At 41.0% G+C, this 16,106-nt stretch overlaps 1 protein-coding gene across 2 annotated transcripts in view; it reads left to right on the top strand.

The window, feature by feature from the left end:
* Positions 1-16,106, top strand: part of DCAF5 (DDB1 and CUL4 associated factor 5) — a 93,263-nt gene that overhangs the window by 51,085 nt on the left and 26,072 nt on the right. For both annotated transcript variants that reach the window (XM_080932779.1, XM_080932778.1), the window contains exon 6: positions 4,549-4,762. In XM_080932779.1, the coding sequence (XP_080788905.1) occupies positions 4,549-4,762 (214 nt within the window). The remainder of the gene's footprint in view (positions 1-4,548; positions 4,763-16,106) is intronic.

Genomic DNA, 16,106 nt, shown 5'->3' with positions numbered 1-16,106 from the left:
GTTGAGAGATTAATGTTTCTACCCAGAAATTCAAGAAAAAGAAAAGTTCCTGAGCCACACTCCTGTACTCTAACCAAATTGTAAGTGTCAGGTCAAGGATCTTGGGTGGGGATGGACTAGACCCGCAGACCAGTGCTGGGCAGGCTCCTCTTCAGTCCTGACTGGAATGGACTGAGGGGATAGCTATTAACTGGTGAGAAGGGAGTTTGGCAGAGGCCCGTTTCCTGTCAGGGACTTGAGCTGATGTAAACTCTGCTGCTGTGCTGGCTCTGCTGGCCAAGTTTGTTTCTGTTGAGTCTTGTTCCACCCCTCACCCACTCTCAGTTCCACAGATGCTGGCTTATTTGCAAGCTCCATGCTGACTATAGATTGAAAGCCTCTCATTGTTTCTGAACTCAGTGTTTAGATAACACCACATGCCTTTGGTGGCCAGGGCATCCTATAAAGGAAATGCCTGGGCTCCAACTGCTCAGTCCTTTTTGTTCTCTGTGTATGAGTGAGTGAGTGTGGCTTGTATTCAGGACATTATAATTATAAGATCATTTATTTCTTTGCAGGGTTTATCACTCGAGAACTTAGGATTCTGGGCTTCTCATTGGTATTTAGAGTATGGGAATTGTTTATATCTTTGCTCCCTTCCATCCATTCCACCTAGGAGGATTGCAAGCTGTTTTATCCAAACCTTATTTCTGCACACAGCCGCAGAGCCACAACATTCCTCCCTTGGTGAGAAGATTGCTTTGGGAGGTGAAGTAGGCATGACTGTGGCTGGTGTTGGCAGGTTGTGTTTATGACCATGCCAGGTTGGCAGCCGCTCCTGCATGGACATTTTCAGGGCCATTCTTTCCGTAGGTCATCTTCAGGCAAGTCAGGACCTCATCAGCAAACGAAGTCATTTAGAAGCACACTGTGTCTCTTAGGTAGTGAACAGACACCATGACCAAGGCAATTTATAAGGACAACATTTAATTGTGGTTGGCTTACAGGTTCAGAAGTTCAATCCATTATCTTCAAGGCAGGAACATGGCAGCATCCAGGCAGGCGTGGTGCAGGAGGAACTGAGAGTTCTACATCTTCTTCTGAAGGCTGCTAGCAGTATACTGACTTCCAGGCAGCTAGGATGCCGGTCTTAAAGACCACACCCACAGTGCCACACCTACTCCAACAGGGCCACATCTAATAGTGCCATCCCCTGAGCCAAGTTATGTAAAGCATTACACTGTGTGACTTTAAAAATGTTATAAACATTATGAAACTACAGAAAATAATGTAACAAGAACATAACCCCTTAGTGAAGCTATACAACTGAAATTATATGCATTAAACAAAGTATATTTCAAAGCTAAATATAAACTATGGGCATTACAAAAGGAAGCAAGAGCCAGAGAGAAGTTCAGCAGGTAAAGGCACTGGTCTCTGAGCCCAGTGACTCAGGTTTGATCCTTGGTAGCCCCATGGTAGAAGGAGTGAACCAGCTCCCACAGGCCATAGGTTGTTTTTCCAACCCCACTCAGGAATGTGGCATGTGTGTATATGCATTCGAGTACACACACACATGCATAGAGTAAACAAAAGGTAAAAACCAAGAGTTTGTAAGATGTTCAAGGTTATGCCTGTACTACATGGGACCCTGTCAAGATTTAAAAAACAAAAATTCTTCCAGGCATCAATTTAGATTTCTTTTTTGTTTGTTTGTTTTGTTTTGTTTGAGACAGGGTCTCTACATAGCCCCGGAACTTACTATGTAGAGTTTTAGCCTTACCTGTACTCGCTCTCCCCACACACACTTCACACCCTTGTGTGTGCACAGTATTTAGGTCTCTTGATTGATTTTTAGAACTTACCATTTTTTTTCTCTAAAATGATTCTACTCCCTTACTATTCCTGCCCCTCTTTCTGTCCCTCCCTTTCTTTCTGTCTTTTCTTCAAGACAGCGTCTTGTATAGCTCATGCTGGCCTCCAGCTTGCTTGTAGCCAAGGATAACATTGAACTTTTGATCCTCCTGCATCTCTGACCCAAGTGCTAGGATTGTAGGCATGCACTGCCACTCCCCGTCTACTCAGTGCTGAGGATGGAACCCAGAGTGTGTGGATACCAGGCTAACACTCTACCAACTATATCACATTCCTCACACCAAGATCACTTCTCTATTTGGCAAAAATGCCTGTGTGAAACAGAACAAGTCATTAGCTCTGGTGTGGCATTCTTTTCTATAGTATCACAGACATACATAGTCTGACTTAAATGAATCAGAGGTACAAAATAGAACATGGTGTGGCATAGACAGTTATCCCTCTGTAAAATAAGGTCCAAGTAATCAAGAATCCTGTTGATGGACTGGTAAGATGGCTCAGAGGTTAAGAGCTCTTGGTTTGAGGTTCCCAGCATCTGTCTGATAGCTGTCATTAACACCAGTTCCAAGAGGTCCTGTGGACATACATGTGGTCTACAGACACACACATAGACATTCACACACAACTATAGCATAATAAGTGAACCAGGAACACTGTTTAGTGATGCTAGATAAATGAGAGTACATGTATCAACTTAAGCATATTTCAAAGCTAAATATAAATTTGGAAATGGAAAAGCTAGGAAGCAAGCACAGGTGAGATGGCTTGGTAGGTAAGGGCATTGCTTCCAAGCCTAACAATCTGAGTTTGATCTCTTGAACACAAATGGTGGGAGACCCAGATCCCATAAACTGCCCTCTGACCTCCACACATGCCCCTCAACCCACAAATGAATAAATTTTTAAAAATCACCTTTGTTTTAAAGTAAAAGGAATCAGGTGTACTCTTTCTGTTCCTAATTGGGGATGTGCCTACATTGAAGTCCTTGTTTAGTGCTACTTGTTTGGCTGGCCCATATATAGTATAAAATTAAATTTAAAAAATTTTTCTCTTGTTTGTTGTCTTGGTTTGTTTGTTTTTGAAACACTCTCACTATGCAGCCTTAGCAGACCTGGCACATCAACAGACATGGCTATAAAAGCAAATGTAAAATACATTATATTCGATTTTATGTATATGAATGTTTTGCTTTGAATATGTCTTTGCACCACTTACATGACTGGTGTCCTTGGAGGCCAGAAGAGGGAGCCAGATCTCATGGGACTGGAATACAACTGATTCTAAGTTGCCTTACAAGTGCTGGGAATCAAATGCAGGTCCTCTGGGAGAGGATCACCAAACCAAACCAAAAAAAAAAAAAAACTTTTGTGTGTGTGTGTGTGTGTGTGTGTGTGTGTGTGTGTGTGTGTGTGTGGAACCAGCCAGTTCTATAGAAGTTCTCTCTCCACCATGTAAGTTCTAGGAACTGAGCTTGGGGGTATCATCAGGTATTGTAACATCTTTTTAAATTTTTTGTCTTTAAGACGTGTGTGTGTGTGTGTGTGTGTGTGTGTGTGTGTGTGTGTGTGTCCTTGGCTGTCCCTGGAATTTGCTCTATAGAACAAGTTGACCTTGAAATCACAGAGCTCTGCCGACCTCTGCTTCTCAACATGAAGTGAGTAAAGGCGTGCACTGCCGCCCAACTCACTAGTTCATCTTTAACAGATTGAAAATAAATGTATCTTATGCATCTGTAATTATTGAAAATTACCATAAGAAACGGTGAGACTTATTTTTCTTATACAAAAGAGAATTATATTGCTCAAAAATGTGTTACTGGCCTCTTGGGGGTAGATGCTACTCCCTTCTCCAATGTCTTGCAAGTATCTAGTTAGGCTTGGGCAAAACAAAATAACTTTTGGTTTTAATGTAATCTTTTAGCAAGATGTGTTGATACATTTTCTATTTTCTACATTTATTTAGTTGTGTATGCGTTGGTGTGTTCATGCCACCACTCTATGGGGTGGATGTGTGTAGTGTCTCTGTGTGTGTAGGTCAAAGGACAACTTTCAGGTGTTGTGTTCTTCTTCCACCATGTGGGTCCCAAGGATTAAACTCAGGTCCAAAAGTAGTTATTATATTTTGTTTGTGTATCCTGCCTTATATATGTCTATGCACTTCTGTACCTAGTGACCACAGAGGCCAAAAGAGTGCATCAGATCCCTGGAACTAGAGATACAGTTGTAAGCTGCCATGTGGGTCCTGGGAATTGAACTTGGGTCCTCTGGAAGGGTAGCCAGTACTCTTAATCACTGAGCTATATCACCAGCCCCAAGGCTGACATTTTAAGAACTTATTTTAATTTAACTAAAGAGACATTTTTCTTTCCTCTTCTTTTTGTTTTTGTTTGTTTCCAAGGAGCCATTCTTTTGTTTTTTTTGTTTGTTTTTTGAGATAGGGTTTCTCTATGTATTCCTGGCCAACCTGGAACTCATTCGGTAGACCAGGCTGGCCTCAAATTCAGAGAGGCCTGCAGCACTACTGCCTGGCTTTCAGGAGCCTTTCTTAATGTAACTATTATATTCTAATAGAAGATGCTCGTTCGTTTAATTACCCTTTGGTTGAAACTCTGACTTAAGCGACAGTCTGAACACATGGGAAGAGGCAAAATGAGTGTTTTGCCTCAGATTTGATCCTTGTGCTTTTGCCTTCCAGTTCTCTCCTGCGCTATGGTGGCAACCTCTCTCTCCAGAGTGCCATGAGTGTGCGATTCAACAGCAACGGGACCCAACTCCTAGCGCTGAGGCGGCGCCTGCCCCCTGTCCTCTATGACATCCACTCCCGCCTGCCAGTGTTCCAGTTTGACAATCAGGGTTACTTTAACTCATGCACAATGAAAAGCTGCTGTTTTGCCGGGGATCGTGACCAGGTCAGTGCCTTCACCTTCTGCACCCCCATGTCTTTCTATATTGCTCTCAGTCTCTCTTTTATTCCACATGAAGGAGGAACTATTGAAGGGAATACTGATTCTGGTATTTTTACCTCATGCTCTGCCATATTTGTGAATGGACCCTGAGAGCCTACGAATGTGCTGTTTTGAAAGGAAAAAGGAGCTCATGGCAGATGAATTATTATTATCTGGATTGTAGTATCCACATGTCCACAGGCACTAGGGTAGGCACTGTGAGAGCAGAGCCATGTTTTGAAGATACAACTGGTTTCACCTTATAGATTAATATATGATAAAAAAACCACAGAATGCCTTTTAATTTCACTGATTATTTGACTAAGTTATTATTTATGACTTATCCTAGTAGAAGAGTCTGTAGGCATTATAGTCTCTCTGATAAATTACTCTGTTTTTTGGTTGCTGTAATGGTTTTTCTTGGATGAAAGAGGATGTAAGTAATTGAGTCAGTCTTCAGTCTGCTTGTATCCTTACAGATTATCAAAGACATCTAACCTACTGGGTCAGGAAATAGATTTATGTTTGACATTTCTTCTCAGTCCTCAGGGACTAGGAAGAGAGCTAACTCATCATTGTCTTGTCTCAAGGCCTTGAATGTCATAAGAGCACTATAAGGATTTGTTGAAGTGACTCTTGAGTACTTTGATCAATGTGTAGTATTTAGCTTTCTGGACAGACACTCCTGCAACTGTAAATCAGGATTGATAATCATTTTTTTTCTGCTCAACTTTTAGAGAGGCCTTGATAGGATGAATTAAGTAATGGGTTTACACCAGGCAGTGGTGGCATGTGACTTTAATCCTAACAGTTGGAGGCAGAGGCAGGCAGATCTCTTGAGTTTGAGACCAGTCTGGTCTACAAAACAAGTTCTAAGATAGCCCCCCCCCCAAAAACAATTACAGATTTATAGTAAAACTAGTCAGTTAAGCTCATAATTTTAAGTGTGCAAACAGTTTAAGTGACAGACTTACTGTTCTAGTCATAGGTGGTTCATTCATAAGCTTTGACTTTCCGTTGTCAAGGTTAAAGCATCATTGGTCAGTTCACAGTGATCTGTATACCTGGCAGCTTTTGACTAGTCCAGACAGGATCTTCCTGCTGCCTTTCTGTTTGTTTTGTTTTGAGTCAGTATTTCTCTGTATAACTGCCCTGGCTGTCCTGTAACTGGCTTTGTAGACCAGGCTGGTCTTGGACTCACACAGATCTGCCTGCCTCTACCTCACCTGAGTGCTAGATTAATGATTCCACCATACCTGGCCTTTTTTTGCTGCTTATTTGTTTGGGTCTCAACACATTGCTCACTCTGGCCTCAAACTTGCAATCATAATGTCTCACTCAGCCTTGTAAGTGGGCAGGATCACAGTAGCTGCCACTGTACTCACTTGGTCCTTATATCTGACATTCCTGTGTCTATACTCTGGGAACTCCCGTAGCCTGGGACTCTGTGCTGTGCAGTCTTTCTTCCTTTAGTCATAGGCTAGGTAACCTGAGAGGAATTTGGGGATTTCCATAATTGGAATAAATGAACATGGATGACCCCACCTTTCTAGATGCCCTTCTAGCTTTTAATTTCAAGGCAATTAATCAGGTCCTACAAATGGATCTAGGTATTGTGCAAGAGGGCCTGCACTTATTTTTATTTTTAATTTTTACCATCCTAGGTTCACTAGATAGTTAATTGGCCTTAAAATTAAATTAATATTTTGATAAATTATACTCAAGGAATAAACTATGAAATAATGCGGAGCCCACCTGTGTCTTATAAGTTCTAACCACAAAGCTATATGAAGTCATTTGAGCCAACTCTTCCTTTTGAGAAATCTGAGGTTCAGAAAGGTAAGGTGCCCAAATTGCTACATGTGTGCTTAGAGCTGAGCAAGGACTACAACTCAAACTCTGAGAAGCATGACAGATTGCAGAAATAAGTGAATTTGTCTGGGTTATTAAAAAAGGAACAATGGAAATGCTCTTAACTGGAAAGCCTGTCTTCGGGCAAAGTGGGATTTCCACCCAGTTTCAGTCCCTCACTGCCATGACAGCCGATGAGTCGCCAAGGATCAGACCTAAAAGAAAAAAAAAAAGTATATTTTTCTTGTTTTTAATTACAGTAGCAAATTGATACTAATTGTAGAAATAGAGTGAATCTGTGAACTGTTTACTCTGATATAGCCACCTGTCTAACTCGGAAGGGTGGTTAATTTCTTGTTTGGTTCCATGGTCTGTCTAATTAGTGGGTAACTGAGAACAGCCTTCCTAGCTTTATGCCTTTTAAAGTAATGAAGCAGGTGTTGGCACATTTACAGTGCTCCAGGTGCTTTGGTGAGCCAGTCCCTGGGCTTGATTTTCATTCAAAGCCACTCTGTAGTCCTCCTTTCCTGCTTTAAGCTACCAACACATTGGTTTATCTCTAGCATATTTGAATTATCCAAATTTATCCATCTTCAGTGGTATTTAGATAGCTGGATATCAATAGTAACAAAAGGTTTGATCTTGTTTTTGTTCTGTTTTTTTCTTCTTGAGACACATCTCATTATGTGTTCCAAGCTGACCGTGAACTTTTGGCCTAAAATAATCCTCCTTCAGCTTCAGCTTCCTCTCTTGAGCAGCAAGAGCTTCAGGCGTGGGCACCTGCCCATCCATGGACTTGATTTTCAGGAAGTACACCTCTAGTCCCAGAGTGAGCCTTCCTCCCCCAGAAGCCACCTGAGCTCGAGTTCCCTCCCTCTGCCTTCACTCATCCCTACATCCCATGTTTTCTTTCTGAAGCTAAGATGGCTACATTCTGTCTTCTAAGCTTTACAGCCCCATGTCCATGCTGGGCAGGCAAGCAAAGCTCTTAACGGGTTAAAGAGAATGCTAGTATTCCACCTGCTAGGTTTCTGGTACACACTCAGAAAGCAGCACTAGCCTTTTCTTTCTTTCATGATTCCATAAGTGGTTCTTGTCTCAGCCTGGGTCCAGCAGGATGCTCAGGCTTCTAAGAAACCAGTTTTTTCATGCTAGCAGCTTGTATACCTAGAAATGGACATGCTGATTATTTTAAAATCTTCTCTTTTTTTAGTCTCAATTAATGCTAGGCCTGTTTGTCTCTATCTTGCTGCAAGAATAGAGAAGGAAAGAAAAATATTACCAAGTGTACTTGAAAGGCTGAGCATTTGGATGACTGAGCATTGGGAACTCTTGTGGATTTTGACAGTTGGCAAGGGCCCCCAAAATCATGGCAATGAAATCATTTGGCCCTCCTCCAAAGAGCTGTCTTGTGAATGAATCCATGAATCCAACAAAGTGTCCCTAAAGATGTGGCCTGGCTTGCCACATGACATCGCTACTCACTCTTCTCTGATGCTGTAGGTATGTGTAGGATGAGCAGCAAGAATGTATATATAGATTTACTGCTAGTAAATTTACTGATTAAAGATGGTAATGGCACCTACCTTTAACCCAGCACTCAGGCAGAGGCAGACCGTTCTCTGTTCTAGGCCAGCCTGGTTTACAGTATGAGTTCAAGAACAGCCAAAAAAAGGGGGGAATTAGGGGGAGATGAGTCAGTGGTTAAGAGCACTAACTGCTCTTCCAAAGATCCTGAGTTCAATTCCCAGCAACCACGTGGTGGCTCAAAACCATCTGTAATGGGATCTGATACCCTCTTGTGGTGTGTCTGAAGTACAGTGACAGTTTATCCACATACATGAAATAAATAGATCTGTAAAGGAGGAGGAGGAAGATGAAGACTACTACATGACAACAACGGGAGAATTGCCCTGTCACTAGCTCTACTTTTTATGATTCTGTTCTTTTACTGACACTCACTTGAGGACCCTACATATGACATGTTCTCTTTCATATGAAATAAAAATATACCTTTTCTATAGGAAAATGTAACTATTGGGTTCCATCCTTTGATTTGTTTTATGGCTTTTGGCTAATTTTTTTTCCCACTTTCTTGTTTCATTTTCTTCTCTTGTATTTGAATCCATGTAGTGACCTTTAGGTATAGTTGGTTTCATCCCCCTTGAAAAGTGAGGCCCAGAGTGATTTGCAGTGGCTGGATGAGTCATTAGTACTAGTAGTAGTAGTAGCCAGGATTAAACTCACACCCTTGCCTCTGACTGTCTTTTTTCATAGTCATGCAATTTCCATATTACTGAGATCAAGTGGTCTTTGTGGGCCAATGAGAAAGAGCATATGGCTGATGAATTCCTTGTATCCTTTGTTTAGGGAGTAGATTTTTAAAGAAATTCTTATTTTTTATGTGAGTGCTCATGTGCACATATGTGAAAGACAGGTGTTGTTCCTCACCTTTCCCCTTGTTTGAAATAGGGTCTCCTCACTCTGTATATTTAAGACAGGAGAGTCTTTGGTTCCCACTTCCCACATCCCTTTAGGGGTGTGCTGGGCATTAAAGGGTGACTTTTATGTGTGTTCTGGGGATCCAAACTCTTATCAGGATTGTATGGCAAATATTTTTCAAGTAAAGCAGACTACTTGCCTATAGCAGCTGATGATGATTTGGACAGAGCTTTGTAAAAAAAAAATTTTCCCTATTTTAGTATTTGAATATTATTGGCTGCTTTTGTGGAATACTTTATTAACATATTTCCCTATTCATGCCTCATACAGTTTGATTATTAATAAACCAAAGAATTCCAGGAGTGTAATAGAACTGTAATGGGAAGCAATCTACAACAGGAATAATAAAACTTTACATGCTGAACTAATTATTTTTATGGGTATGTGTATGCATGTATACTCCTGGTCTGAGTATGAATATGCATATATGTTGCTCTTTGGGATGTGAATGTACATATATGCTCTTCCTCTGGACATACATATGCATAGGCTCTTCCTCTGGGTATGTTTTCATTCAAAGTCAATCCAAGTCTGTCTTATCTCCAGTTAGATCTGTGGCTTGCCCATTTCAGGAGAAGACTTGCTCTGTTGCTTTAGATAACATTGTGACAGGTAGTACTTATACTATATAGATGGCATAATCAGGTTTGTATTTATACAGCTTACAAACTTTTCTCTAGAAATGACCTCTAAAGAGTCTCTTGCAGAGTTTTACTACCTTATTTTTTCCTCTCTGACAAAGGTCAGGGGAACTAAAGAGCTGTGTTTAATTGAATAAAAATACTGATCCTGGCCACAGAGCCATCTGGTTTTTCTAGCCTAGTCAATACAGTTAATTAGACAGACATGCCATTTACTGGGGAGTAATCAGTGTGGAAGGAACCTTTGGAGAGAATTAAGTTGATCAGCAAACATAAAGTAGTAATTGATTGATATGTTTCCTTCAGTAGATGTTGGGGAATATTGAGAGCTGTGCACACATGCACACACAATTTGTGTGCCTGTCTTTCTACCCATTCATCTACTTAACTGTCAAGAGAGAAGCAAGAGTTTTTTTTTTTTTTTTTTTTTTTTTTTAAAACCAACGGGCTTCTTGAGACCTATTCTGAGTATTAAAATGGACTCAACAAGGTGGCTACTACCTTTTGATTTTTGATTTTTTTTCCTATTAACTCAGATAGGAAATCATTTTTGTTTTATAACAATATTTCTAAAATTATATAAAACTTACAATGCAGCTTCCAAAAATTTACCTGTACTCCAGATAGTCCTTTAAAATCATTTTTTCTATAATCAGCCTAATTTAGATCTTTCTTTGACCATTTAGTACACTAAATGTGTGTGTGTGTGTGTGTGTGTGCACATACATATATATTTGCCTTTTATGATTCTTTTTTCTTTTTCTTTCTTTCTTTTTTTTTTTTTTTTTTTTTTTTTTTTGCCTTTCATGATTTTTGGATGATCTTCTCAGCTAGTAAAAGCACCTTGCAAACAGAAAGAGACATTTCTAGACAAAGTGTTAAAAGACAAAGAAGAGCTCCAAAAAGATGGTGTCTTACTTTTCTTTTTTTTTTTTAACAACTTTATTTTACAAAACAAAGATAAATGTACAGATTTTAAGCATTGTTTGCATAAAATTATACAATACATTTTTGTCAGTACCTTTTTTTCAGATTTTAAAATAATTTTTACATAAAACTGTATGAATATATTTGTTAGTTAGTACTTGATTTTTTTAAAGGTTTGATAGTATGCATTGAAAACTTAATAGTTACAATGAGCATAAAGTACATGTAAAACAAAATGTAACCTGGAAATAGTCAAAGTTTTCTTGTTGTATAGAGATTTTTTTGTTTTGTTTTGTTTTCTTTATTTCTTGGACTTCATACAGTCTGTGAGTTGTTTCTGGGGCAGTGCGAGCCTCTGGGGTTAGCATCCCATTATCAGTGACTGCATATTATGTCTGTTCTGGTGTCTTACTTTTCTATTGCTGTGCTAACACACCATGACTAGGACAATGTTTTGAAAGAAAAGGATTTGTTTATCTTATAGTTTCCGAGGGTTAGAGCTCATGATGGTATTATGAAGGAAGAGCTGTGAGCTCACCTTGTGATCCACAAGTAATGGGGCCAGGGAAGAGAGAGAGCATAAGCAAGCCCACAGTGACACCCTTCCTTCAAAAGGGCCACATCTCTTAGTCCTTTTCAAATAGTTCTACCAACTGGAAACCATGTATTCAAATATATGAGCCTATAAAGGTTCAAACCATTACAAATAACTCAATGGTTAAGAAGAGTGCTTGTTGTTCTTGCAAAATACCCAGATTCGAAATGTAAACAAATAAAATAACCAATAAAAAATTAAAGAAGACGGCGATGACCAAGTTTAAGACCCAGGACCCATGTGGTAGCTCACAACCATCTGCAACTTCAGTTCAGGGAATCTGATCCGTGCATATGGTATACTTACATTGTACAGGTCAAACATTTATATACATAAATTTTAAACATTTCTAAAAGAGAGAGATGAATAAGTAGGGGCTACAGAAATGGCTCAGTATTTAAAAGCACAGCCTGTTCTTCCAGAAGACAAGTTCAATTCCCAGCACCAACAGCAGGAAGCTCATAGGCACCTGTAACTCCAACTCCAGGGAGAACTGACTCCTCTGGCCTCCAGGTACCTGCACTCACACATCTACATAATTCATATATACATATACATAGATAGATAGATAGATAGATAGATAGATAGATAGATAGATAGAATGTAATGGAGAGATGTGCAGGAGTTGTTGGTGTGAATGTTGGGTTTTATCACAGCACCAGAGAGAGTATTGCCCAAATGACTGTTTCCTTACAGGTTAGCAAGCTGACAGTATCAAGGCAAGCAAGCCCATGCCACTCATGTAGTAATCTTTTTTATGACATCCATTGTGAAGGAGTGATTGTTGAGCCCCTTGATACTTAGTATCTATGTACTGACAGTGGATTAATTAGGTTAAACTTCCCTGTAAACAGTGAAATGAGTCATTGTGGGGACAATTGTTAAGCTTTGATACTAGTTGATAAAAGATTGTGGAGAATATGGACCATATAACCCATGCTCAATTTTGTATTGTTGTTATCCTTCTAGCCCAAAAGCTGGGCAAAGTATGTCTCCTTTACCCCAAGGTAGTATGTGGTTCTTTTCCTCAGTTCTAAGTATTAGAGAGAAATAGGACACTGTTGTCCACATGTTGTAATAAAATTGTCTTCCTCTGGCATCTCCCTGTTCTAGTCCACCTTACAAAGTAAAGGGTCCTAAGATTTGGGATTTTGTTGTTTATTTTGAGAAAGGGTCTCTCTATGTAACCCAGAATAGCCTCAAACTCACAGAGATCTGTCTACTTCTGCCTCCTGAGTTCTGGGATTAAGTGTGTGTGTCACTGTGCCTAGCTGGTACTGAGTTTTTTGGAGTGTGTGTGTGTGTGTGTGTGTGTGTGTGTTCGGTTTCTGTCATCATCATCTTCATCATTATTATTTTACATCCCACTCACTGCCCTCCTCCTAGTCACTCCCTCCCACAATTCTTCCCCCATCTCCCCTCCCCTTCTCTGAGCTGGTAGGGGTCTCCCTGGGTATCCTCCCTTCCTGGCACATCAAGTCTCTGTGAGACTAGGAGTTTCCTCTCCTACTGAGACCAAGACAAGGTAGCCCAGCTAGAAGAATATATCCCATGTACAGGCAAGAACTTTTGGGATAGCCCCTGTTCTAGTTGTTTAGGACCCACATGAAGGCCAAGCTACTACATTTGTGTGGGGAGGCCTAGGTCCAGCTCATGTTTGCTCTTTGGTTGGTGGTTCAGACTCTGAGAGCTCCAAAGTTCCAGGTTGGTTGACTCTGTTGGTCTTCCTGTGTAGTTCCCATCCCCTTTGGGGCCTGCAATCTTTCCTCCTATTCTTCCATAAGAGTCCCCAAGCTCCATCCACCATTTGGTTGTGGGTGTCTGCATCTGCCTGAGTCAGCTGTTGGGTGGAGCCTCTTAGAGGACAGCCATGCTAGACTCCTGTCTGCAAGCATAACAAAGTATTTTTAATACTGTCAAGAGATTGGTGCTTGTCCATTGGATGGGTCTCTCAGGTTGGGTTGGTTGCTAAGCTAAGCTAAACAAGAAGGAAGGAACAAGCCAGGATGTTTGAATCTCACTTAGAAGGGGAAATAAAATAGTCATAAGAGGCAGATGTGGGGATGGAACTGGGTGAGAGAGGGGATGGAGAGGAAAATTGGGAGGGGGGAAGGATTAGGTGTGTGGAACAAGAGGAGGGATGACCAGATGGCCATGAGAATGAATGGAAATCTGCAACTGATAAGGTTAAGGAAGTGTAGGGGGCATCTCCAGAAGAGTCAGAGATCTGAGATAAGGAAGGCACCTGAGAGTCAGTGGGGGTGTCCTTAACTGTGGCACATAGCATTGGGGAAGAGGCCATGTCTTGTAGTCAGGCATGAACCCAGTGGAGCAATAGGGACCGTAGCTAATCTACCCACAAAACTTTTGGCCCAAAATGTATCCTGTCTGTGGAGCAGAGATTAAGGGAACAGCCAGCCAATTTGGAACTGAGTTTTTAATTTGCTTAGAATGAGATTGACTAGGTGGTGGGTCTCCACAGAGTGAGTTCTAGGATACCCAGGGCGACACAGAAACCCTGTCTTCAAAACAAAGTATGAGATTAAATAAATTTATCGTAGAAATGGTCAGGTTTCCACCCTGCACCCCCCACACACACACCTTGTTGTTTGAGAAAAGGTTTCTCTGTGTAGCCCTAGCTGTCTTGGAACTTGCTTTGTAGACTAGGCTGGCCTTGAATTCAGAGATCCCCCTACCACTGCCTTCCAAGTCCTAAAAAGATGAAATTAAAGCAAAATTTTCATTTTCATGTACCTACCTGCCTAGAAATAATACCAGTTCATTTATTCCTCCTTTCCTTCTCAAAAGAGTCTTACTCTGTAGCCCCGACTGCCCTGGAACATCCAGTTTTTCTGATTGGGCCCCCAAAGTGGGGTTAAAGGCATGTACCACCACACTTAGTTTGATACCAAATTTCAAACAGCATCTGTGCATTCTTACCCCCAGAAAACCCATTTTATCTAAAGCTGATCCAGAAGTAAGAGGCTTCTGGTCTAGGTAGCAGTAAGTTTGGCACCAGAATCATCACCCCAGATTTCTATGTTTAATATCTCTGTTCCCTTTTGTGGTTTAGGACTTTACAGACAGTGCTCACTCACATTTAAAACATCACTATGGGCTTGGCACTATGGCTCACCAAGCCTGCCAACCTCTTTCTTCTCTTTGATCCATGGTAGGAGAGAAGCAACTCTCAAAAGTTGTTCTCTGAGGTCTACACACCTTTCCATGATACAGGTGGAAAGCAAGTTTTATACACACATACACACACAAACACACACTTAAACATCACTGGGAAAGCTTGCAAATTACTGTGACATTTTACAAAAGGACTGAATCGAGAGATCTGATAGTTCTAAACTAGTCTAGGCTATCTAGTAAGGCACTGTCGCAAACAGAGGTGGGGAAGGAGGGAAGAGGGAGGGAGAAATGGCAGGTAAAGAGAAAGAAGATGGTCAAAGGAGATGGGAGGGGCTAAATAAACTCAGAAGATGAGGAGTATATGGCTATTTTTAAATTGGAGGCCAGCCCGGGCTATATAAAGACTTCTTTTTAAAAAATGCAGCAAACCAAAACAATTTTTAAAAACTCAAATGAAATTAGGTATCAAGTTAAAGAAAGAATATTAGAGCTGGGAAGACAGCTAGGTTGGTTAAGTATAACCATGAGGTTCCAGTACATTACACACCCCCAGTACACACACCATCCCCCAATACACACTATCCCCCAGTACACACACCATCCTCCAATATACACTACTCCCAGTACACACACTACACCTCAATACACACACTACCCTCCAGCACATACACTATCCCCCAATACACACTATCCCCCAATACACACACTACCCCCCAGCACACACACTATCCCCCAATACACACACTACCCCCCAGCACACACACTATCCCCCAATACACACACTACCCCCCAGCACACACACTATCCCCCAATACACACTGCCCCCCAATACACACACTATCCGGAACCCATCAGAAAACTGGGTCATGGTGGCCTGGTCTTGTAATCCCAGTATTATGAAAAAAAGAGATACCAATACCAAGAGAGAAAAATTACACCTCTGTTTTATGGTTTAGCACAAGTGATTATGAATGTTAATGAGAGCATGTACTGTAGCTTTCTCTTGGGAATGATTGGCATTAGAGCTCTCCTACCTTTGTTTCTTGTTCAGTTTCTGCAGCAGAATCTTTTTAGAGAGTACACCAGGATTTCAGTGTCTTGAGCATTTAACCATTGGCAGGCCTCACTAAGTCTGAGCCCAGACTTAGGAGCCAACCTTAGGAAAGGAAGTTCTACTTTCTGTGGTGATATTAAATGTGTCACTACCTCAAGGCCACTTGAGATAATCTTTTTACACAGCTTTGAAAAGAAGTAGGGTCTAATGACAAAGACCTGTGATGGCAAGTTCAAGGCCAGCCCAGGCAAGCTAGTAAGACCCAGGCTCAGAACAAGTTTTAAAAGGCCAGGAGTACAGTTCAGAGGAAGTTCCTGCTCAGCATGTGGAGCCCCAGACTCATTGGCTATGTAATGTGTTCTGCTTTTTATTTTGTTTTGTGACATGATCTGACGTTGTAGCTCAGGCTGGCCTAGAACTCTATAGTTTAAGCTAGGATCTTCCTCACTCAGCCTTTTGCCTCAAAGCCTTCTGAATACTTGGATTACAAGTTTGAGCCATTACACACAGTTTACTGCTTTATATTTTACATATCCCAGAATTCTCTGCCCCTTTTTGGAATAGTCTAGATAGTCACATAATTTGCTTCCTCATTTCCTT

Source organism: Micromys minutus (genome assembly GCF_963924665.1).
Source record: "Micromys minutus genome assembly, chromosome: 1".
Taxonomy (NCBI): domain Eukaryota; kingdom Metazoa; phylum Chordata; class Mammalia; order Rodentia; family Muridae; genus Micromys; species Micromys minutus.
This window is presented reverse-complemented; position numbering and strand designations above follow the sequence as displayed.